The 24,110-nt window shown below is 30.9% G+C and overlaps 1 protein-coding gene across 2 annotated transcripts; it reads left to right on the top strand.

The window, feature by feature from the left end:
• The first annotated feature begins 1,323 nt into the window (after positions 1-1,323).
• LOC142323609 (uncharacterized) lies at positions 1,324-18,886 on the top strand. Of its 2 annotated transcripts, none has more exons than XM_075363452.1 (3): positions 1,324-1,596; positions 14,951-15,244; positions 18,700-18,886. In XM_075363452.1, the coding sequence occupies exons 2-3, from the start codon at positions 14,956-14,958 to the stop codon at positions 18,810-18,812; spliced, it is 402 nt and encodes a 133-aa protein (XP_075219567.1). In that variant the 5' UTR covers positions 1,324-1,596; positions 14,951-14,955; the 3' UTR covers positions 18,813-18,886. The 2 variants fall into 2 exon arrangements, with proteins under 2 accessions (XP_075219567.1, XP_075219568.1); XM_075363453.1 differs by having other exon boundaries at positions 1,337-1,596; positions 14,951-15,133.
• Positions 18,887-24,110: the final 5,224 nt, after the last annotated feature.

Genomic DNA, 24,110 nt, shown 5'->3' with positions numbered 1-24,110 from the left:
TTATCCTTCATCCGGTCTTTGTCGGATAAGTACAATAGAATGGCGTCCGTCACCGACCCGTCTCCCCCTGCAGAACCGCAGGTGCGGTCGCAGGCCGGTCCTCTATCAGGACCGGGCGAGTACCCGTGGGAGTCTCTGGAAATTCTGTTTCCTCTAGGACGACACACAAAATTAAACCGGGACCGATGTACCGTCTGATAAAGCCAAGCCTCCTCTCTTCCTAACACCTAAGCGGCACGATGCAGCTCGAATAGCGTGTTAACCGTATTAAGAAGACGTTAAAAAAAAGATAATTCAGAAAATTAAAAGAAGCTTTATTTAATATTCTGCGTTTGAAAATATTTTGTTTAACGGCAAAACAAATATCGAACATTTTTAAAACCGAACCGAGTCCGATTTAGTCCTACGCAAGACGGTAAACCGCATCTGCTAACAGTCATGTAATTTTTGGATGCTTCAGAGCAGTAGCGTCCCGGAAAATAAAAGAATAGGATGAACTGACAGACGCCCCTTCCCACGGTTCGACAAAGTTCGCGACGTCTGATGCTGTAGCCCTTTGGACGGGCGATCGCGCGCTGTCGACATTCAATATGAATCGACTGAAGAAAAGGCAAGACCGAGGAGCAACGCCCATATTAACTGCTAAACCACTTTTAAATCTAAAAGTAAGAAAACTTTTCGTAAAGTGCTTAATAATTTTAAAAAATGCAGTAGATGAACGAATTAAATCCTCAAGGTGAAATTATAAGCAGAGAAATGCAGGTGTAGCCCAAATGTTTAGATGAATAGCGAAAATTAGACGGATAGTGAGCGACAAGTTGCTGTAGTAAAGTATAAACGACAAAAAATATTATGAAAAAAGTAACGATAAATCGCTTCATTTTGAGTAAATACAATACAACAGCAGAATAGATCGAATTTAACGGTAACCGATAAGATCGTGAAGTTAAGATTGAATTAGATGAATTATTAAAGAAATAAGTCATATTAATAGTGTAATTAATTTTTATAGAAAAGATATATCGGCAGTTTAAAAGTAATGATAATTATAACAAAATAACTTTAAAACAATAAACATGAATAATATCGATAAAAATATATTCGTAATAAATAATGTTTTATTGTTTAAAGAAATAAAAATAAAAAATTAAATAGTACACAAAAGTTACAGGCAATTAATGTGAAATGTCATCATTACGAGTTGAGTATGGAACGATAAAATATGCCACATGAAACATTATTTCTAAATCAAATGCTTGTATACATACATACACAGTAAGTTACCGAGCGTAATCGTTCTAACACCTGTTCATGATAGACTGTTCTTATTTAACCATTATTTCTTTTTATGCGTACCGATAATAAGGTGTATAACGCGATGCTGTTATGAATTGTAAACGAATATAAATTTTCATCCGGTCTTAACGATTGATAATCATCTACAGTATTTATGAAAGTACTAATTACAGATTATAATTATATTTTTATCGAATTAACATATTTTGATAAGTATTGATTACAATAATTAGATACGGGTCATTTCATTTTTTAGGATCTGAAATCTTGACGATAATACACATCAGAAAAGAAGACCAGGTAATTTTTATAAATACTATGTGTATAAAATTTTAAGCTAAAATTTCTGAATATTAATAAAACATAGGTTTTTTTTATTTCTGACACGTACAGACGTGTAAAAACTTAAATATTATAATAGCGATCTCAGTAGTATTCCTGAGTGAAATATATTAACCTGTCTTACCGTAGATCAAACTGTAGACGATAAGATTAAAAATTTTACAACTAATATTTTTTAATCTCATCGCAAAAACAGAAAGCCGATGCGCACATTGACACTGAAAATTCTTTCTTTATACTTGTACGATATATAATCCCTAAGCTTAATGTCAGTAGCCATCACCCAGTTTATGAAAAAGATACAAAAATATTTGTATGAAACTGTGCGCTTCGCAGTTGCAGCGGCGTGGTGTTTGGCTGTTGCGCGCATACTCACGTACGAAGCTACAATAGCTTCGAGGCTGCGAGGGAGAGAGAGCACTGTCACTCACGCAGTGCTGACCCTGGCGTGCTGGTGGAAGGTAGTTTTATTTTTTTACTTCGTGTGTGTATGGAACGTTTTTTTGTTCGTTCCCTTTTCTAGTTTAGTCGGTGAAAGGAATGTGAAAGCGGTTTAGTTGTTTTTTCAGTATTAATAAGAAGATGGCGGAAAACAAGTCCTCTTTGATTGCCAAATCTGTCCAAAACCACACTGGAAGGGCAAAAGAGAAGGTAATTAGTAAAAACTAATATATTTATTTCTGTGTACATAGAAATTTAGATTAAGCACCATTGGACTGTAGTTTTTTTAAGCGGATATTTTATTAAGTTATTATCTAATAATACTAAAAAAATTATCTGTATGGACATTTTATTATTCATTTGGTTAAACCGAATATGGTTTTGAAGCACAATGTGCTTATTTACATAATACAACAATCATCCCATGTTAGGCTTATTAGGGGAGAAAAGAGGAGTGAAGTGGTTTTATTCATTGCCATATTCAATGAGCTAAATATACGATTGAAAATTTGCATGCTGAGCCAAATAGAAGGGACATTCAGCTCTATAGGTGACCTTCATTCTGCTTATCACAGGAACTATTTACAGCATAAATTAAACAAATAATAACAATTTATATCAAAATAGGGGATTCAAATTGATTCAGGTTCAACTTGGTTCAGTTTCTTATTAATATATATTAACTAATAATATATATAATATTATATTAATATATAATAAGTTGGTTCAGTTTCTTTATATATATATTACTTATGTCAACTAGTGCAGACCATTAACTATGCAATATATCAAAACGTGTGAGTTCTTTTAAAATTTCTTCCAGTTGCGAAAACCACTCATTCTCACATCAGGTAACAACTACAAGAAGAACAAGACACAGTAAAATATCTAGCCTGATTAATAACTAAACATGTCATTAATGGCAAATAACATGTTACACAAAATTACAGAACAAAAGCCAACTTGTATTTAACGATAGAGAATACATAGTGCTAATTTATGTACCAAAATTCACACAATGTTGCCAGCATTTTCAGCTACTCTACGCTTGAAACATTTTCATGAAAGAAGGTTACTATTTTAATCTTGAAACTACTTACAAAAACTCAAAATCATAAGATAAACAAGGAAAATGTACATCATCAGTAGTATTAAATGGATAAGTTGCATATTAGCTCTTTTAAATCGTCTGGAAGCAGATTTATTTAGAAAGTGATCTTTTTTAAGCTTTTTTTAATAGTAATTTATAAATGAATAAAATTTAATACAATGGTTAAATTATATGTTCGCCGTTTTATTTATGTAATATACATCATCTTCTCCGTTTTTCCACATTTTGACTGGACTTGGAAAAAAATTCAGCCTCTACCTATGTAAAGCCACATAAAATTTCATGTCCCTCTCTTGGCATCCTACATAAGACTTTCATAATTTACCATGTCCTTTTATAGATATTAACAACTGCGAACATATAAATTTCTTATTAAACCCGATTTATAACTTTTAAATTTTCTTCTGATATAACAGTGATGATGAATTAAACTTTAATATCTAACAATTTTGTTAAATTGGTGTCAATCGTCTTTACAAAGTATGGCGTGTTTGATTGAAAAAAAAAGAAGTTTTTTGCTTGTGCTATAGCATTTGAGATCTTTCAAAGGCAATATTATTATTTTATTTGACCGTCGCAGTAAACTCAAAGAGGAACACAATGTGACTTAACATGACCTCGTTCATGAATCCCTACCTTTTAAAATTAATATGCTGTAACCACCTCATACTGCTATCAGTTACAACAATAAATGTCATAAATATGAGCAGTCAACAGGTATAAGAGGTTGATAAATTGAAAACGAATGGTCTTGTTGTACACTGGTAACTTTTTATAACATGCTATATTTTAACATGGGAAACACTTCATTAAGTAAATAGACGAATTAATAAATTTTAAACAAATATGTTACCATATAAAACAATTCAAGTTATATACATGAATTTCAAAAGAGATTTTTAATATTTAGAATGAGGAAAAAACAGATTTATGTCACATTCTCATAAAACAAAAACCTTTATTCTTATAATGTATTTTGGTGCAGTCAAGATTATTTACCTTGTACATGAAGGGACAAGTAGAGGGTAAACATTATGAATGATTGCAAAGATTAGAGTATATGTAGCAGACACATGGAGACATAGAAAGTAATAAATGTAGAATTAAATGACAGATGAGAACAAAAAGCACAGACAACCATATCAAACAAGTTAAATGACATAGCAGAACAATAAGATAATATATGTATAAAAGAATAAATAATAATATATTTAAAAAAGCAAAAAAGCCACACACATGTGTTTGTGCATGCACACACACACACACACACACACACACACACACACACACACACACACACACACACACACACACACACACACACACACATATATATATATATATATATATACACACACACACACACACACACACACGTAAGAATTAATTAAGATATTAATTAATTCCAACAATTTGGTATTAACAAAATGTTTACATCTTCAAAATTGCTGCAAACTCGGCTAAAACTGCATCACAATGTACATTATTATACTTATAAACATTGTTTCTGTTTATGTGTACACACACAATCATTATTGTGTGAGTGTTTGTGTGTGTGTGTGTGTGTGTGTGTGCGCGCACACACACACACATGTGCATATATTTTAATGAAAACAATAATTTATAAAATAAACAATAATGACACAAATACTTTGCAAGTGAGTATTACATTAAAATTGGACACACATGCGTTGACACATGACTGTTACTGTACTTTTAATAATACTACTACTTCTTTTTACACTTCCCTATTATAATAAAGATTACTGGATGCAGTTTGTGTCATTCTTCCTTGCACCAAGAGGGTACTTCAATGAATGTATATTTCACTCTTTGATTTTTGTGCAGTGGGGGGGACAACTAAAAAATTTCTAATGGCACCAATAATCATTTGATATATCATTTTTAAGAGCTCATTGAGGTGAGAAAAATAACACAATTAAAACTAAATTCTGATCACCCAATCTGAAATGACAGCCAACAATGTGTTTTTTCAGAAATCTTCAACTACAGCCATATTGTCCCCTTTAATTTTTTTGTTATATTTATTATTTGAGGTATCTTGGTTTTGTCTTTAGAAATTTTCTCTGATAAGAGTGTCTAACTCAGTAAGCCCCAATTTAGAGTATTTGTCCTTCAGGGGTGACAGGGGGCAAGGGCAGTTCAAAAATGTTAAATGGGACATATGTTCATATAAATTGTTTTAAAGGTTTTTGCAAGACAAACAAAACAAACATTGCAAATTAAACAAATATATCAAACAAATTAAATTCTGACTATTTAAATCAAAATGGCAACCACAAATATCATTATGTAAATTAAAAATTGAAAAAATTAATTATTAAAATTTTTCAATATATAATATGTATGTTTAATTATACTTTCTAATTATTATAATTTTTTTTTACAAAATAACAAAGATATTAACAAATTTGAACTTGTGGAATTTATAAAATCAAATGTAACAATTATGATCATACATACATAGGTAAAACTACCAGATCCTTTATAAAAAGCACTAAACGATTATAAAAAAGGAAATATTAGATTTTTGAATGTTACTGAAGATCTTTAAAGAATAAACACTAGATTACCAATATTTATAATAATTTAGAAATATTAGAAATAAATAATAATAATAAACAAATCAATGTGCTGGAAAAACATTACATTAATAAATATAAAAATACATATAGACTTATAAATAAGCAAATTGAATAGGATAGTACAATGTTTAAATTGGTAGAACTAAACGATATAATATAAAACACCACTCATGCCATGGTAGCTAATAGAAGTTTTAATCTATTGACATAGTATGTACATACTGATGAAGTTTATTTTAATTGTATAATTTATATTTTTAACTGCTGAAGATGGAGTGACACCCTGAAAGCACTATAGTTAGGTAACTGTTTTTATTTTTTTATTCTGATTGTATCTGGTGGTTATAATATTGTCATGTGTTCATCAGGATATTAAGATATCGACAATTGAACATGTTTATATAATTACAATTTAGTAGTTTAAGAACATAAGTAAAACAAGACAAATCAGTAATAATAATGACACCAAACCGTTTCTTGTTTTCATGTACTGTCCGTATTGGAATTACTTGTGACGTCATCTTAATTGCATCAAATTGCAGTTCACTGGAAATTCGCTTCTTCACTGACCTCCTCGCAGAATACTCTCGCAGAACTCTCCTCACAGACTCACATCATAATGTCTCGCTTAGACTGATTTCGACTGGTCTTCCTCAAAGACCAGTTCCCATGCATTCCTAACCTGGGTCCAATAACTTTTTTCATGGAGCAAATATCTGTTTGGGTGTGTCAGTGGGCGGTATTAAAGAAGACAGTTGTTAAACGGACCTGTTACCTTTACTAAAAGGGTTTGTTTTGTTTTTTTAGCCCCTTTCTGGATTCCTCCCATTATTATATTTTCCATTACTTTCTTCTTAATTGGTAAGAATCTGTTACTCAGATTCATTATACCATCCTTATTACAATATTATAATTGTTTAAATATATATATATACAAATACTGTATTTGTGTGATAAAGAAATTAGGGAAATAGGTAAATTTTTAAAAGTCTTCTATTAATGAAAATCTTACCAATTATATAAAATGGAATTTACCAATCATTTGTTTAAACACACAAATAAAGTCAAACTGACTTCAATAAAATTTACTGAATTCGCTTATTTTAATCCTGACTAGATTTTTATTTCATATTTTAATTAAAAAAATACTTGTAGCACAAAAATTAAAACTAAATTCATTATAGATTTTTGCAATTTACATCATAAAAGTAATTGCGTGTAGTATTCTTCTAATTTTTTGTGGTTTTAGATTTGCATTATTTTATTTTTAAAACATATTTTCAGCAAATCAATGTAAAAAAAATAATAATTTATAGGAGTAAATAAATTTAAAAAATATTTTTATCTTTATGCCTACTCCCAAATGCGTTTGATATATAACAAATTTTAATGGCATAAATCAAATTATGAAATTCCTTTTTAAAAAATTTTGAATAATTACAATCTAATTATTTTTACTTTGTAAATTTTGATATTAGATTTTTTTTTAGTTGCATCAGATACTGATTATGAAATTCTTACATACACTGAAACTGCACCTGACAGTTCTTCAACTGCTCGACCATAGAAGCGATCAGTGGCAGCAGATTTATTAAATGTACCTTTGCCTGTAGGCATTATTCTTACTTCACATCCTTCACTTCCAGATACTACTCCTATCAAATTTCAGGTCATGGAACTATCACATTGTAAAAATGCAGTTTACCATCTTAATAAGAACTCAGTAGAATTTTTATTTTTCATAATTTTTTTTTATAAACCAACAGAACAAAAGTGTTGAGCATTGCCACGTATAAATATAATAATGCTACAATAAATAAATGAAGCAACAAGTACTTATTACTGTGAGGACACTGCTCAAAAGTATTAATTTTTTTTTAAAATGTTTCTATTGAAAGAACAGTTTTTGGTATTTTTTAGTATTGTCTCTTGAACAACATCTATCGTTAAACTAATTAATTTTATTTACAGAAACATGAACTTTCATAAATATATATTTCTTTTTTCCCCTGCAATAAAATATTTATTACAGAATTTCCGAATAAAAGTTTTTATAAGTTTCATTTAAAAAAATGAAGATTTCAGATGTGAATGCGATTAAATAGATATTAGTACAGTTCCTATAAGATAGCAGTGTACTTCTAAATCATAAATACACAATGATTCTACACATAAAGGATTGTGAGGTAAAGCACTGCAGTAAATGTATGTCTTACAAAAATTAGCATCTGTGACAGTAACTGATTGTCTGCTTTTAAACTGTCATTTATATTAGCTGCATATTCTATTTTTTCACGGTCACTAAATGACAATAAATATAAGCTCACTGCACATTGGTGAGCCCCATTTTGGATCATATTTCAGATCATATTTTAGAAACCAATGTATGGTTTCTATATAATAAACAAGAAGGAAGAGATTATACACTAGCCTACATTAAAAATATCCATTCTGATTCCAAAAGTCACAATACTTTTCATGTATATATATCCTAAAAATGCAGTAAACTAGACAGATTAATAATTATCGGGCTTTTTTTTAAATTTATAAACTAATAGATGAGATAAGACCAAATAATTATTTAAGATATTTTTTTAAAAACTATTTAGAACATACAAAACAGAATTGCAAAAGTCCTGGGTATGATGGTAAACTGGAACCCTTACAATCTGATGATTCTGCGATAACTGGAATGTTTCAGGAAATAACATCCTGAAAATTGAGATGTAAGATAAGTAAGGTAATATGCTTACAATCAAACCCGTGTCTAATAAACTGGTTTCCATAAATTATGTTTTTAAACATTAGATGGAATTTCAATGAATCCATCCATTTAAATTTAATAGTGTTAATGACCATAGGAGCCAATGCCTCTCGAAATTTATTAAAACATAAAAGAAGTACACAGTTATAAAAAAATTAATATAAATTAAATTTTATTTTTAGTAAAAATTAAAAGTATTGTGAAAAAACCTATGCATCATTTTCTACTGAAAATTTTAACACAATCCCTCTGAACTGAAAGTACCTAAAACTTCAAATACATCTAAATTTCTTGATCATTCAATTGAATAATAATTAACATGAAAGTCAAAATAAGCAAAATGTAACTTAAAAATCATGTAAAAACAAGAAAAATTATCACATTAATATGGTAGCCACAGAAACTAAGTAATCGCAACAAAAAATAAAAAATCTAGTAGAGTGCTGAACATTTTGATACACTTTGATACATTTTAATACATTTTGATACATAGTATACATAAGGAAAAAAGGAATCACTTTCATTTGAGATTAGTCTGTGAATATTTTCCCACCAACTTTATAAAAGCTTGGGATCATTTTCCACAATGTGATAAATAAAAATAAGATCGTAAAAATAATTATTTTTACATATGCTAATACTGGTATTGTCTAATAGAACACTCAGTTTATCTCCTTCAGGCATTTTTAGTATCACTGAACTATTAGATTACTAATCAATATATGGTTCAGCATAGAACTGGCCATATCTTTGCATGTACTATTGGTTGTGAAATGAGGAAAGTCTATCTGCTTTACCTCTATACCTCTGTTGAATAATATACTGCCTTAGTTCAATACCTTGGTTAGGTTTAATTATTCTAAATATTTTATTATTTGCTGGTTCATTCAAATAAACAAAAATGTTTATTTCGTTTGTAATATACATTATTTTTATTATAATCTTTGAACCTGTAATTCATATATATAAAACATTACTGTACTAATTAATTATACATTCGTAATAAGCCCACTTTGAGTTTTTGAAGGATGGAACAAGACTGATTAACAACAGAGCATTAGACAAATTCATTTAATATGAGTAAAAGAAAGAGTGAAAATTTATAAAGAGTAAGAAAAAAGTGAAAATTCTTATTTTTACAAATAAAAAAGGAGGAAATGAAACTTTTTTTTCTGGTGAGGAGGGGGAATACCAGTTACATACGTTCCATAAGGGGCAGTGTTGGACTCACCATATGATCCACAAGGTGTTAATTAAAGTGCATATGTGTTCCTGCACCCTACTGACTAAACCTAAACCCCTCACCAACTTCCCCTGTCCAGGGCAAGACCGGCATTGAAGCATTACCACAGCCCCGGCAGAAGCCTTCAGACTCAGGGGATTCAGAGTTCCCATGCATCATCACCATCGCTGATCCACGCAAGTGTGGACCAGCGGACAGCTCAGCAGGGAGCTGTCCTTTACCCCTTTATCCTCCGGTCATGCTCTTCTGTCTCTCTCTCAGAGGACTTTTTCCAAAAACTATCATTCCGCTGGCGACACTGTAGAAATCCTACCGAGTACCCAGCTCAGTCAGCCAGTATTCCAGTTCTCTCTTCTATTTCCTTTGTACTGAGAATATTTGCTACCATACTTGATAGTTTCTAGTTTCTTTCAACATAAATTCTACCATATTTTCCGGTGTCAAGCTGGCTAGTTCAAACAAGACCCTAAAAGCATTTCATCTGTCACAAACAAAGAACACATGTTCCACAGTATCTTCCGTTCCGAATGCTGTTTGGTATGCCATTGCTGACGTGATCGTCAGTCTGCGCTGGAATGACTGTAAAAGTCCACACCTCCTCTTAATTTCTCGAACTGATCTCCAGGCTGGGGCTGCATATAACAGTACAGATGTTGCTACTGATAAAATAAGCTCCCTTACACCAGCTCTGGGTCCAGACTTTGTCGGCATCAATTTCCTTAGACCAATTATGGTCCTCTCAGCTTTTGCAACAGCCTCTCAGACATGGGTAGTAAATTTCCTAGATCTCTCCAAGTATACCCCTAAGTTCTTAACTACCCTATCCTCCTTTATCATTTGTCCGTCTACTACAACAGCCATATCCCTCAATTTTCGTCAGCCAACCATCGGCAACACCGCCATCTTATTGGGAGCCAGCTTCATCCCCCTTTCTCTGAGCCAGCCACTGACTCTCCTTATAGATTCGTTGGCTAACTCTTCAACTCAGTCCTCTGTATTTGCAGCCACCAAACAGGGTCAAGCATACGCAACTATCTCGGAGCACCCCAGTAACTCCATGCACAGAAGGCTGTCGTATACCTCATTCCAAAGTATTGGCTTGAGGACCGAATCCTGTGAGAAGCCACCGAACATATAAAGTCTTCTCATCCTTCCTCTGTATCCACCAGTAGAGTTTGTTCGTGCAGATACCAACAAGTATCTGCTCACACCTTTTGCTTGCAGTGCATCCAACACCATACACCACAGAACGCTATTAAATGCATTCCGTATGTCCATGAAAATTAACAGGGGAATTTGTCTCTTCCTCCTTGTTCCAGTGGCCTTGTTTGCAGCTCATTGCATCACGTTGTTAATAGTATCAACAGTAGAGCACCCCTGGATGAAGCCGTACTGATTGTCTGAGAAACTCTAGAGATGAGAGCTCTATCTCCTAGAAGAATCCGTCTAGCAATCATCCGTTCGTACAGTTTTCCTGTTGAATTAATAAGACATATAGGTCTATAAGTCTTATTCTCCTGCATCCAGTTTCCGGATGCAACTCCCCTAGAGAGAACCTGTATACCTCATCACTGAGAATCTCAGTCCACCCCTTTTCCCCAACACAGAAAAGGGATAATATCACCTCTTTGTCTGCTCCCTAGACAAATGGGGAACCATCTTCCCAGCTTCTTAGTTGCTATCTGAAAGCCTCTTCCCTAGGGGTCGGAGTCCAATCAGAAATTAATTTATTCCAAGCATCTGATTTTGCTTTTTTAATTGCAGCGCTTAGTTTCTTCCTAGAGGTTTTATACTCCGCCTCAGCCAATACAATATTAACCAACTGTTTACCCCTCATCCTCTGTAGTATTCTTCTAGCTTAACTCTTATCAGGGATACCACCCTGGAAATTGTAGAATGTAAAATAATGACAGATTCTGCAGCCCACCCAAATCCTTATTTATAAATAGGTTCCCATAGATTACAAATTTAAATGATCCCAGCTGTAGTTTCACTGCAAGCTACTGGTAATTATTACTACCTAAGAAAAATACCGGTCGATGCCAGTTAACTTACAAAAAAATAGACTAAAAAATTATTTAAAATAGCATTCTTCTTCTAACAAGATTTACTTAGCTCACATCTTAAGCACTTCAGGCTGCTTTTGCTTGATGTGAAAATACATTCTTGCCACAGTTTTCAGTTTACATACAAAATATCTGACCATTTACTGAGTTATATGTCTATATAATCATAAATAAATATATAATCAATTTATTATAATCAATTTTTTATTTACTAATAACATTAAATTTCAATATTTCAATACAAATCCAAACAAAAAGTTAAAAATAAACTAACCAGAGGTCACCAGTCAGAAAGAGTAAATTTTTTTCACAAATTAATTCAAATTTCCATTAGATCAATTTATTTCCTCTCTATTGAATGGCCACATCACTTCTCAGCCAGCAACCAATTCAAAACAACCAGTCCCTTCATTACATCAGTCATTTTCTACATATGCAGTGATTCCAAGGAAGTTAAATAGAATTGTAAAAAAAACTCATTAAAAAGGCCTTTCCTTATCTAGATTTGAAACTTCAAATGCAGGATCTGAATGTTTATACACATTATATTTCCACTTACCACATGAATCCAAATCCAGGGAGGGGTGTTCTTTTGTGAAGCCTAAGTCTGTTCACAGGTGGCCATTTAATTTCTGGAAGAAAAAAAATTTTTGTCTGAGTATACTTTTAATTTTAAACAGTTTGTTCAAAATCATTGTAATATAATTTGTTCTTCTCATCTTGGATAAAAATGATCTGATCTCCTAAGAGATTATGTGATGGATGCAAAGTGACCTACTGCAAAGTGGAAAGTTTGAAGCTATTCTCTGGATAGAATTATTCGTCTTGTGTTACAGTTTCTCTCCAGTTAGGTCTTTCTCTCTCATCAACTAACCTTCCTTCTTGTAGTTAGTTCATTCTTCCTTGTTTCAGGTACAGTGGTTGTTAAACCCCAAACACACACTAAATCTCCGCTGAATTTCCCAGGACCTGCAGAGCACATGATCTAGTGCATCCTTTGTGTTATTTGTGGAGGGATTGCCTGTGGCAATATCCAAAGACTCTGTTTCATATTTGGCAGGTGTACAATAAAACCAACAGCTGAAGTACCTTACTGCTAAAGCCGGGGTTCCTGATCCCAGCTAATACAAACACAAGCAACTGCAATATGGAATGTTTAATTTCCATCCAACATAAACTAAATTTAATATGCATTAAGCTGTGGGATGATTTTATGTATTTCTAAAATTTTCAAAGTTAATGAATATCAGCCCTGCAGAAAGTCAATCTGATTAAAGTGAGACCTGCCATGGTATGATTTAAAAGAATCTACAGTAGCGTGCAAATTAATCCTAACACGGATGTTATTTAATAAAAAGTAACTTTATTTAGAAAAAAAATCACACCTGTACAATTTATAAATATCTACTAATTAATATGTCCTATATTCTTAACCACTTCACATACAATATTTGTTCATCATGAAACCATACCAATATTATTGCTTTAAAGAGGTCAATTTTTGTGGTATAATTCATTTTTGAGAGTTGTTTTTTTAATATTGTCCAAAGATTTTCAATTAGGTTTAAGTCTGGGGAGTTGCCTTGCCACGGGACCACTTTGTTTTTTCGTTCGTTTTTATGGCATGCTACCAAATCTTGTTGGAACACTCCTTTGCCTTGTAGGAATTTATTTTGAAGTTGTGTCACAACCCTTTCCTTCAGAATCATGATATAGCTATTACTTTTCAACATACCATCTACTGGACATAATGAACAAGGGCCTTCAAATGTGAAACAACCCCAAAAACCTTTTTTTGAGGATGTTTACTGATTGTTGGATATGAGTCAGTGTAATTTTTACCTGATGCTTTTCTAACGTGTGGAACATTTTGCCCCTAAACATAAAAATGTGATTCATGAGAAAACATAGCAATTTTAGTCGTTGGTCCAGTTAGTATGTGCTTTAGCCTACAAGAGCCTTTTTTTTTTGCACATTTCTGGTGTTGAAAATTGCTTTTTAGCTGACCAAAGAGCTTTTCGTTCAGCTGCAAGAAGTCAGCGTCTGACAGTTGTCATGTGTAAGTCTGTCTCACTGACTGCTAATTCTCAATTTAAGTCCATAGCAGATAATTTAGGATCAAGTTTACTTTTTCTCACTAATAACCAATCCAACCTGTGTTGGAGTAGTTTTACGGTCACACTTGACTTTCCTTTGAGGTGAAAAGGAACCAGTTCCTTTAAATTGTTTTAAAATACCATCACTGTCTGTAGTCCAGTACCACACTCAGAAGCTATTTGTTATGTCACATTGGTATGCTCAAAAAGAGAAACAGTTTTCAAACACTTTCTTGGAGTTACGTCCATTATTATATATTCAAGACAAACCAAATGAAAAATACGTAAATATGATTTTGTAAAAAAATGAAGTAAACTTTCACTAAACACTATTTATAACATTGCTAAATTAGCAAAGAACAATAACCTCACATTACACAGACAACTTTAAGAAAGGGTGTGGTCATACCCCCATTCTTAAATTGAATGTCATTGAATAGCAGTGTAGCTATAACATAAAATAAACAAAAAGTTTCCTGTGTTCAGATTAAGTTGCACGCTACTGTATTTGAAAGTCTGGCCAAAAATTATGTTATTAAATCAAGTTCTAGTTTTGTCAGATTGGCAGTATTGAAAGACTACTATAGAAAAGCAGAAATTTTTTGTACTGAATTTATATAATAATTTCTGTTACAACTAAATATCTAACTGAATATCATAATAATTGTGAGTATCATTGCATAACATAATATAGCTTAATGGTGATTTAAACCATAACAAGCATATGGCTTACCAATAAATAGATTTATTACCTATATTACCTCTTCACCTATTTTAAATAAATACTTCTAACAAAGAATAGGGCTTAAAACACAGTACACTACATCATAAACACCATTATTACTACAACAACCTAATTTAAGAAACTGCAAAACAAAAATAGTGCTGAAATATAACACTGTTACTGTTATAACTTGTTATAATTACCACCTAACATGTGTATTTTTAAATCATTACTCTAATAACGATTAATAAATAATTTCAGAAGCAATGAGGAAAATACGTTTGCCAAAAAAACCACCATCATCGTGGCCAGAAGGAGTAGATATAAAAGATGTCCTTACCAATCTGAATGACATAGACCCAGAAAAACTAAAAGAGTTGGTGAAAATTGTTGAGGGTATGACCAAGGAGGAAATGGAGTCATTCAAAAATTTCATTATGTCAGGTAATGATGATTTTATGTTGAATAATCCTTTTGCACCGGTACCGGTTCCAGGAAGTGGAAGAAATGTAATGTATCTTCTAGCTTGGCTTTTACCGATTCTCCTAATTTTAAGTAAGTGAATTTAAGCTGTGGAATCTTAAATTAGTTATCTTTCTAATTAAAGAATATATATAATACCATATTATTTGATTATAATTTATAATTATTATAACTCATTATTTAACTACACCTAAGTTAAAACAGTTGAATTTGACAGTTTTAATACTATTTAATAAAACATTTTTGAAAATTATTTTAAGATCAAGTAAAAACATAGATTTTAATTAGTTAATTTATTTACCTCTTTAGTATACCAAATGAAAAACGCCCACATAAGGTACAATTACATAAATAATAATTAAACAGCACAAGAATATATGAAGTAAACTGTCTTTAACTGATTTGAACAGAACCAAATCACGATCAGATCTGTATAATCAATTAATGAAATGTTCACATATGAATGTTCAGAATAAAGAAAAATGGTTGTGTAACCTGTCTGTTTATTATTACAGAAATGAATTGTTGATACATAGTTAACTGGCCTCAGCAAAATATACTTTATGAATGAATTATTTATTAATAATTACATCATACAAATTAATACAGGTTGATTACATGACCACTTTTGAGAAATTTGAAAGTTGTATTCTTAAAGAATAATACAATTTTTATAAATCTTTACTATGATTATTATAATACTGATTACTAAATCTTTAACAGACTTCAAAAAAGGAATTTCTCAGTTTAACCCACATACATATTTTACAGCGGTTCTAGAGTTTACACTAAATAAAACAAAAAATTAAATATCTACAAAGATGATTTGATGGTATTTGTAAATTTTTTGAAGAATTATATACAACCTGATGTCAGGCAATATTCAAAATAGTTTCATTCATGTGAAAATACACAAAAATTAATAAAAAAGCTTTGGGTAAAATATGAAATGTACTGTCACATTTGAAAATCTTAAATCATACTCAGTAACAGTCTCTTTATATCCTTTCTTTGCATTCCTTTTTTATTTTTATTAAGACCCAAGTTTCTTGCCCTTGTAGTTTTCTATCGGCTTTTTTCTTACAAATAATGTTTTTGTAGACTTATATAAATCAACCTTTAAAAAAATATTTTAGCATCAGTAGTAAATTTTCAAACAATTTTTCAAAATAAAAAGGTAGAAGTTTTTTTTAATACTTTTATTTTACATTATTGGTGCCCATTTAATAAATACTCGTTGCTAAGACTTCGTAGCATGTAACACTTGAGTTCTTATTATAACAAAAAAGATTCTTTAGGTACAAATCATCAATTCAGAAATTGATAGTTACAAGAATATGTGGTAATCTTGCAAAGTAATCAGGATTAAAATCACTTGAACAAGTAGTACTTTTTTTAAATTTTATTATTAATTTTACTGACAAGAAAGTTTCCTTTTTATGATTCCAAAATTACAAGCCACTTTGCAAACTTTTTTTTTCAAAAAATTGTCTAAGTTGTTAAAACAGAATTTTACACAATCGGATTTCCTGTATAATTTTAATGCTATCTATTTCATGCCAAGGATATTTTGAAGTGGCATTAGTTATAACAGTTGGTATTGTATTTTTATGGTATATTTTTTATGGCATCAACTTTTGCGATCAGTCATTAATGACTGCATATATTGAAAATACACTGAGCATTGTTTACCTTTAGTGATAATGGGAACTGATTAAATTTGCCTTTAATTATTGGAATTCTGACCATGTTTCACATCCCTCAGTTTCCAAGATGCTACTTCCTTAACATTCCAGGTGTTGCACAACCATCATGATGCAAAGAATACAGTTTATCTTATTTAAAACCTATTTAATTTTATCTGTTTTAATTGTTTATCATTATTTTAAATTTTGTTTTTTTTTTAGAGTATTAATTATGAATTAAATTTTTATGATGTGTTACATTTGTGTATTCACATTACTAAAATATCATCAGCGGACTTATATAAAAATTTTATCCTATGTATATTATCAGTTCAATTTACTGTTATATTGTTAAGGTGCTAAATATAATATGCAAATCCTTACTTAAACAAATACATTTTGGAGGAGATGAATTTTTAAGACCTCTTTCTGCCATCCACAGAAATAATTCTAAAGCATTACCTTAAATGATGTGTGATATTATCAGCTGATAAGGGTTGAGCATGCTAAAATTTAATAGTTTTATCTATTTCATTGATATCTGTGACTGTATTTTCCATTCCTGAAGAAGAAAAAAAATTCCAAAAATATTAGCTAAAAAAATAAATAACAGTACTAAAAGTTTAGTATGCATCATAGTATCTCATAACACAAATGGGTATGTCTTATCAATCTGCTTATAAGTAAGTTATTATTTTTCAATGTGATAAATGGGGAACAGATTTTTATCTGCTAAAAAAATTAAAAATATTTATTTTTTGGCCTGAGAAATGGAAAAACATCACTAAAAAAGGCAAAATGTTTTCTTTGTATTATCTTTCAATCAGTGTCATTCATTAAATGTAAACAATCATTGTAACTCATTAATCTAACCTCATAATTTGATGAGAATTTTTTAGCACTGTACCATATAATAACACCACTTCCAAGTTTAAAATAACAATACTTCTTTAGCCACAGACCTTGTTGTTATCACAGTGCCCAGTAATAACAATCACTGGACACTGTTATACATTATGTAACACGTATATTCATTTTTTATCATTTCCAATTTTATTAAAACCATATTTTGGTAATAAATATTTTGGGAATCCTGGTTTAATTGGTGAAATGCATTTGTTCACAACCCATGAAACACCTTGGGAGTACCATCCTGAAGATTGATGAGTGTAAAAAAAAATTAAGAAAGCCAATAACTCTGATTAATAAACCAGTTCCTGTGTATTTAAATGACATCGGATAAAGTTAGTGAGAGGAATTGTCACAATTTTTTATTTATGTAACATTTATTTTTGTGGTCATTATTGGCTAATGACGACAAAAATAAATGTCACCTAAAAAAATGGTTTTGTATACCAACTGAATAGTTGACTTTGAAGTAACTTAAAATTATATAATAAGATCTGCAGGAAATTTACACATTGAAGAACACAGCATGTGTATACTATTTATTAGTTTTATGACATTAATACAGATGGTTCTGACTTCAGTTTTTTCTTAAGTTTCACAGTAGATTGCACTTCTCACTTAGCTAAACAGTTGTAGAACATTATAGGGACAGAAGATTATAGAAAATAAGATTCATTCTTCTTTCATTAATAAAACTCAACTGATGAAGGAATTGTACAACAATTTATCTTTTGTAAATATATTTCCAAAACACCTGTGTTTAGAAAGGGAGTTTAATCTTTTTTGTTTTAATAAAGTTTAAAACAAATTTCATATTCATGAGCAATGAGAAAATTAAAAAGTAAATAATGGGAAACAGATAGAATGTATTTCTTTTTGCATTTACGCAGTATTCAAATACATTTTAAGAAATTTTTGGCATATCTGTTTCAGTATATCTGGCTTTTAAATTGTACAACAGCATAAAACGAAGGCAGATAAAGAAAGCAGATAAAAAAAAGAAGGAAGCTCAAGGTAAAAATACAGGAAAGAAGAAAATTATATAAATTGATGGCTATGTAGTTTTCATATTCTGTTAAGTTTACACAAGTAAAATTGTAATAAAGAAAATTATAAATCATTTTAGTGAGAATAATATTAATTTTTTATTACTTTTTGTAATTTCCTTCATAATTAGAAACAAATAAATATTTTTTAAAGATAAAAATTGTCATCAATAAGTTGATATTTTTCACAAAAATATTGATTTTTAGTAACCGACTTACTTGATGGTTTTTTACTAGACGGTTGTATCCATTAGTATCCATTTCTAGATTACTGTTACCCATTTACTAGATGGTAACTTTAGTAACCATCTTTGTATACATACTTAGTTTGTGCATGCAGTGATGTAATAACATAATTTCCTATACAAAGTTTGAAACTATTGTATCAAGAAATGTTGTCTACTCATAGAAAAGAATAATTATAGTATGACAGTCACATTTAACCTATATTATAATGTTTCTTTACAATTATAATTTTTACTACTTTACTCTTTCCCAGGATGTTTTAAGTAATAGGTATGACAGATTAAAGAAATTAATTAGTTTTAGTAAATAAATAAAAACCATTAAGGGAATGAAATTACTGAACAATAACAAATTTCTATTCACCAGGCTTACTGTTCCCACTGCTTTTTCTTCAGAGAAGGAAAGATTTTTCTTAAATTTTTATCAGTACTCATACTTTGCTTCCTTAATGCACAACTCCTTACCCTTTTATTCTGTGCTTATCTCTTATCTCAATATAACTACTACAACCTAAATCTTAAGTTACCTACTTTATATATCTAATAATCTTTGTTAGAGCTTTTATTCTCTGAAGTGAAATTTACTAGCCTTGGATTCCTTGTTATGCAGTCACCAAACTTTCCTTGGTTTACAAAATTCTGCAAAATGAATTTCTTTTTTCCATTTTGCCATAATACCTCCATGTTATACTTGGTCAAACCACCTAATTTTCAGTATTCATGTATAGAACCACTTTTAACACCCAGTTAAATAAATAAATAACATTCTTTGTTTTTTTAGATTTCCTATGTAGATGTTTTATTAACAAAAAGCAATAAACTCTAAATAAAAATTTTTTAACTGTTTTCTTTATATGTTAATTTTATTATTTTTTGTAGATTAGATGCTATAATTGATTCTTCTTGTGATATTATGATGCAATTTAAACAAAAATGAAGAAATAAATTATATACTCCTTAATTGTTTCTTATAAGAAATATGTTATGCTATTTTTTGTATTCATAACATCACATCTAATGATCATTTATAAAAAATTTAAAACAATTTTAAATTTTATTTTTAAATTAAAATTATTTGCTTTTTAATTTAAACTGTCATGTTATGGTTAACAATGCAACTATAGATCTTATTTTGTTTTGGTTACAAATATGTGTACATAGAGGTATATTATATATAAGGTAATAATGTGGGGTTTTAACAGTGAAATAATTATATTCTGCAGTAAGTATTAGTTAATATATATGTTCAAATGTCTTTGTGCTTATTTCATGAGAATTTACATGTAGTAATTTCAAGCCGTACATGAAAGATGTGGTAGTAGGAAGCAGAAGTGCAGGAGCACCCACAAGACATTAATTAATATACTTGTATTTTTATAAAGTAATATTTATTTGTTTCTGTTATACATTATAGAAAGGCATCCTTTCCTTTCTACAATATTTCAATTTCTATTTTTTATGTTTCCACAGTGTTAGGTATTCTCTATTGATGCAAAATAATAACACCACATTTAAATTTTTATACTGACTTTTACTTTTTACATAGAGATTTACTCTAGAGAAATTTAAATAACTTTCTTACCCTTCTGAAAACTTGAAATCTACATTTTTTGTTATGAATGATTTTTTACCAAACACATTAATGTAATTCATAATTTTGTATGTATTTCTAGAAGGTTATTAATAATTTCTTTTTTGAAATTTTATAAAAACTTCATGTTTTATTTTTGTTGTTTTAATTTACCTTAAAACGAGTAATGAAACTGAAGAGAAAAAATTAAGTAGATTTAAAAATTCATCTATTTTGTGAATAAATATTTTGAAAAAGGACCATCAATTTGTAATTGTTATTTTTTGTACTTAATTTTTATTTAGTATCTCGCTAAATAAATATTTATATGTTTATTATTTTATCCATAAATATTATTTAAACTACTTCAACTTTTGCTTATACATTTTGTATTTTTTATACTGTTCATATTAAAGTTTTCTCCTTAATTTTTCATGATCCCTCCAGACCAGTGCTGGGGAAATTCCTTTTTCGATCCGTGGAGTAGGCACACCTAACCTGTTCCTGACGTGATCTGTACGTGTAATTACACTGGTTGACACAATTTTTATTTCTTAACATGCGATACGTGAAACCGATCTGTTTAATTCTGAAAACGAATGTTAAGAGTCTTTCCATCACCCTACGTACGTGAAAAAATTTCAAAATCTAAATTTTGGTAATTGTTAATATTTTATGATGCATGATTATCACCTACATTTTTTTATTTTATACGATTACTTTACATTTTTAACTACGATAATCAGTGGTTAAACTTAAGTCATAACACAAACATCATATATCATGACATCATTCTGCTCTGTTGAAGCGTACTTGAAGAATAGGCATATGTTTTGTCTATACAATTCAAAACAAGACAAAAGCTTGTCGGTTTTCAGCCTACTGCTTTTAACGGTATAATCTCTTCAGTCAGTGTGATAAATGTATTAAGGTAATGCCTCGTAAGTGAGTAAATAATTCGGACAGTTTTTGTTACGTATGTGGTAAGTTCGCTAAAAAATCGCATAAGAAAAACTACACATTTAATTAAAAAAAACTTATGAATTGTATTTTGACTGCGGTTATGGGTAAGACTTTTATATGTGTTCCTCTTATGATTTATAGTAAACTGTGGGGTCGACTTAAGAGGATGACTAAAAGGCCTTACCGTTCGGTGTCCCTATGGTTTGGTGCTAACCGAAAGATCACTTAACCGATCGTTACTTCTGTTTAACTAATCCGTCTGAAATTTCTAAGAAGTATAAACACACTGAACTCTACCCTTCATTCCGATCTGTACTCAGACCTGCACCTCACAGTAAATCTTATTCCGGTTGCCGATGTTCCTGAAAACTTACTTCGTGTAAACAGTGAGTAAGAAGCGGACATTATGGAAGAAAACAATCGTGAATTAAAATTTTAATTACAATCCAGTGAGCCACATCTTATATCACAAGGTCAGCTAATGACTTGGTAAAAGATTTAATCTTAAAAAAAATGTTAAGCTGAGTTTTTAGACACAAGATTGCAAGTTTGCAAAACTTAAAAAAAAAATTACAAAACTCTCAGGCTATCGAAGCCGACAGAAAGATTTTTCTCAATACTTTGGTGAATAAAATTACTTATTTTGTTGTACAAATATTGACGAGCTTATGTTACAGTTAGGACAAGTTCATGAACCTGAGAAGTGGCGTCTTTTCATTGATTCCTCCAAATATAACTTAAAAGCAGTTCTCCTTCACATTAGTAATAAATGCATAATTCTGTACCGATCTGTAATAGAAGTAATATGATATAAACGTTTGCTGTTATGAAAACTGCTACTGAAAAAATGAAATATAAAAAACATAGTTTTAATAAGCATAGAAATAACACAAAAAAGAATAATTAGAATTATGGATTTCAAAAGCAGTTTCAACCCCTCTTGAAGTTTTCAAAAACTGAATATTTTACCCGTAAATAACCTATAATATACAAAGTATTAAGAGTATCTTTTTTATAATTGTAAAGATCATAACAGAAATAATGTGTACAATACAAGAAGTATAGATGCAGAAAATACACAAATCCCGGTCGGTTTCGCAAATCATTTTTCTAATAGGACCTAACATTTATAACATGTTAGACGATAGTATAAAGCGTATAACTGTTGAAAACATCTTCATTAGAGAGGTGAAGAAATGAGTTGCACAGTATTCAAGACACTAGTGTTTTCTAAATTAGAATGAATAAAATTAGCATAGAACGAATAAAATAAAAATAGTGTTCAAAATTTATAATATGATGAAGGTTTAACACTGCTATTGATGAATCGAACCGCACACCGCCTTATATGTAATGATTAGTAATACGAACTAGACTCGATGTAACAAACTTTAGCTTAATTATTAGGCTATATTTTAAGATCATTTACGTATTTTGATATCATTTACGATCCTGTTGAAGGGTGAGGAAGACTGAAAAGCTATTGATAGAAAAGTTACAGGAAAGCTACATGCAGCTGAGGAGTCCCGTGTAAGAAGGGGTCGTCGGGGGTGCCGGGCCGGATAGGCCTGTGGCTGAGTGCCTAGTGGTCTCCAGAACACGTGGAGGTCGCCTTGGCGCGATGAAGCTGTGAGCACTCCGTTTTGATGCCTGATGGCGTGCTCGTTACTTCGGAGAACGTCAGAACCGTAATTGGTAAGTGCTGTTCTGTGTCCTTTTTGTTGGGTGTGCTTGTCTGTAAGTTGTGCGGTGAGTGTGTGTGTGTGTGTGTGTGTGTGTGTGTGTGTGTGTGTGTGTGTGTGTGTGCTGATCAGCTGTGTCTGCTGCAGGTGTTTATTGTGACTGGTGGTTGCTGTATTGTGTTCTTCTTGATGAGCTGCATTGTATGATGCGTGTGTAATGATGACTATTGCGTGGATTTTGGGCATGTTGGAGCTTATTTTGTTGTGCCTATTTGTGGTCATTGTGCCTTCGGTTGTCTCGTGTGTTGTTGTGATGCGTTGTTCTTTGGATGTGTGCGTGTTTGGTGTTACTTTATTGTTAGTGGTGTCTGATTGTGTGTGTGAGCGTTTACCCCCTCAAGAAGTAATGTCACTTTAGCGGTTTCCAGGAGGGGTGGTTAGCCTGGGATGGAGGTTTAGTCGGTAGTGCGCAGATACACATACGCACTTAATAACATCTGTTAGCGAGCTCGATACTGCCTTGGCGCCCGTAAATGGGGTCCCTCTACCTCGTTAACAAAAAAAAAGTATTCCAGATAATGGAACTTTGTATGTCTATTTGTAAAATTATTATCGGAATAAATTTGAATTTTACTGTAGAGATTTAAAAGTAATAAATGTTTTGATAGGCGTGAAAATGCTATTGTTTATCTGTGAATGGGACAGCCGAGCTACGGATCAACATTACGTCTAAAACAGTGAAAGAAAAGTGAGAACTTACCTCCTGGTGAAAAAAAAAAAACATTATTCAGGAGCCTCTACTTAGACCAGAATATCTTTACTGTCGATTCATTTCAAA

This window comes from Lycorma delicatula, chromosome 4 (genome assembly GCF_047948215.1).
Source record: "Lycorma delicatula isolate Av1 chromosome 4, ASM4794821v1, whole genome shotgun sequence".
In the NCBI taxonomy this organism is placed as follows: Eukaryota; Metazoa; Arthropoda; class Insecta; order Hemiptera; family Fulgoridae; genus Lycorma; species Lycorma delicatula.
Note: the sequence above shows the minus strand (reverse complement) of the source record. Positions and strands in the feature narration are given on the sequence as shown.

Bases quoted from the DNA above. Each gene is read 5' to 3' on its own strand.
- LOC142323609 (XM_075363452.1), top strand. From the start codon at position 14,956: ATGAGGAAAATACGTTTGCCAAAAAAACCACCATCATCGTGGCCAGAA. The intron at 15,245-18,699 runs GTAAGTGAATTT...TATCTGTTTCAG, and splicing joins ACCGATTCTCCTAATTTTAA to TATATCTGGCTTTTAAATTG.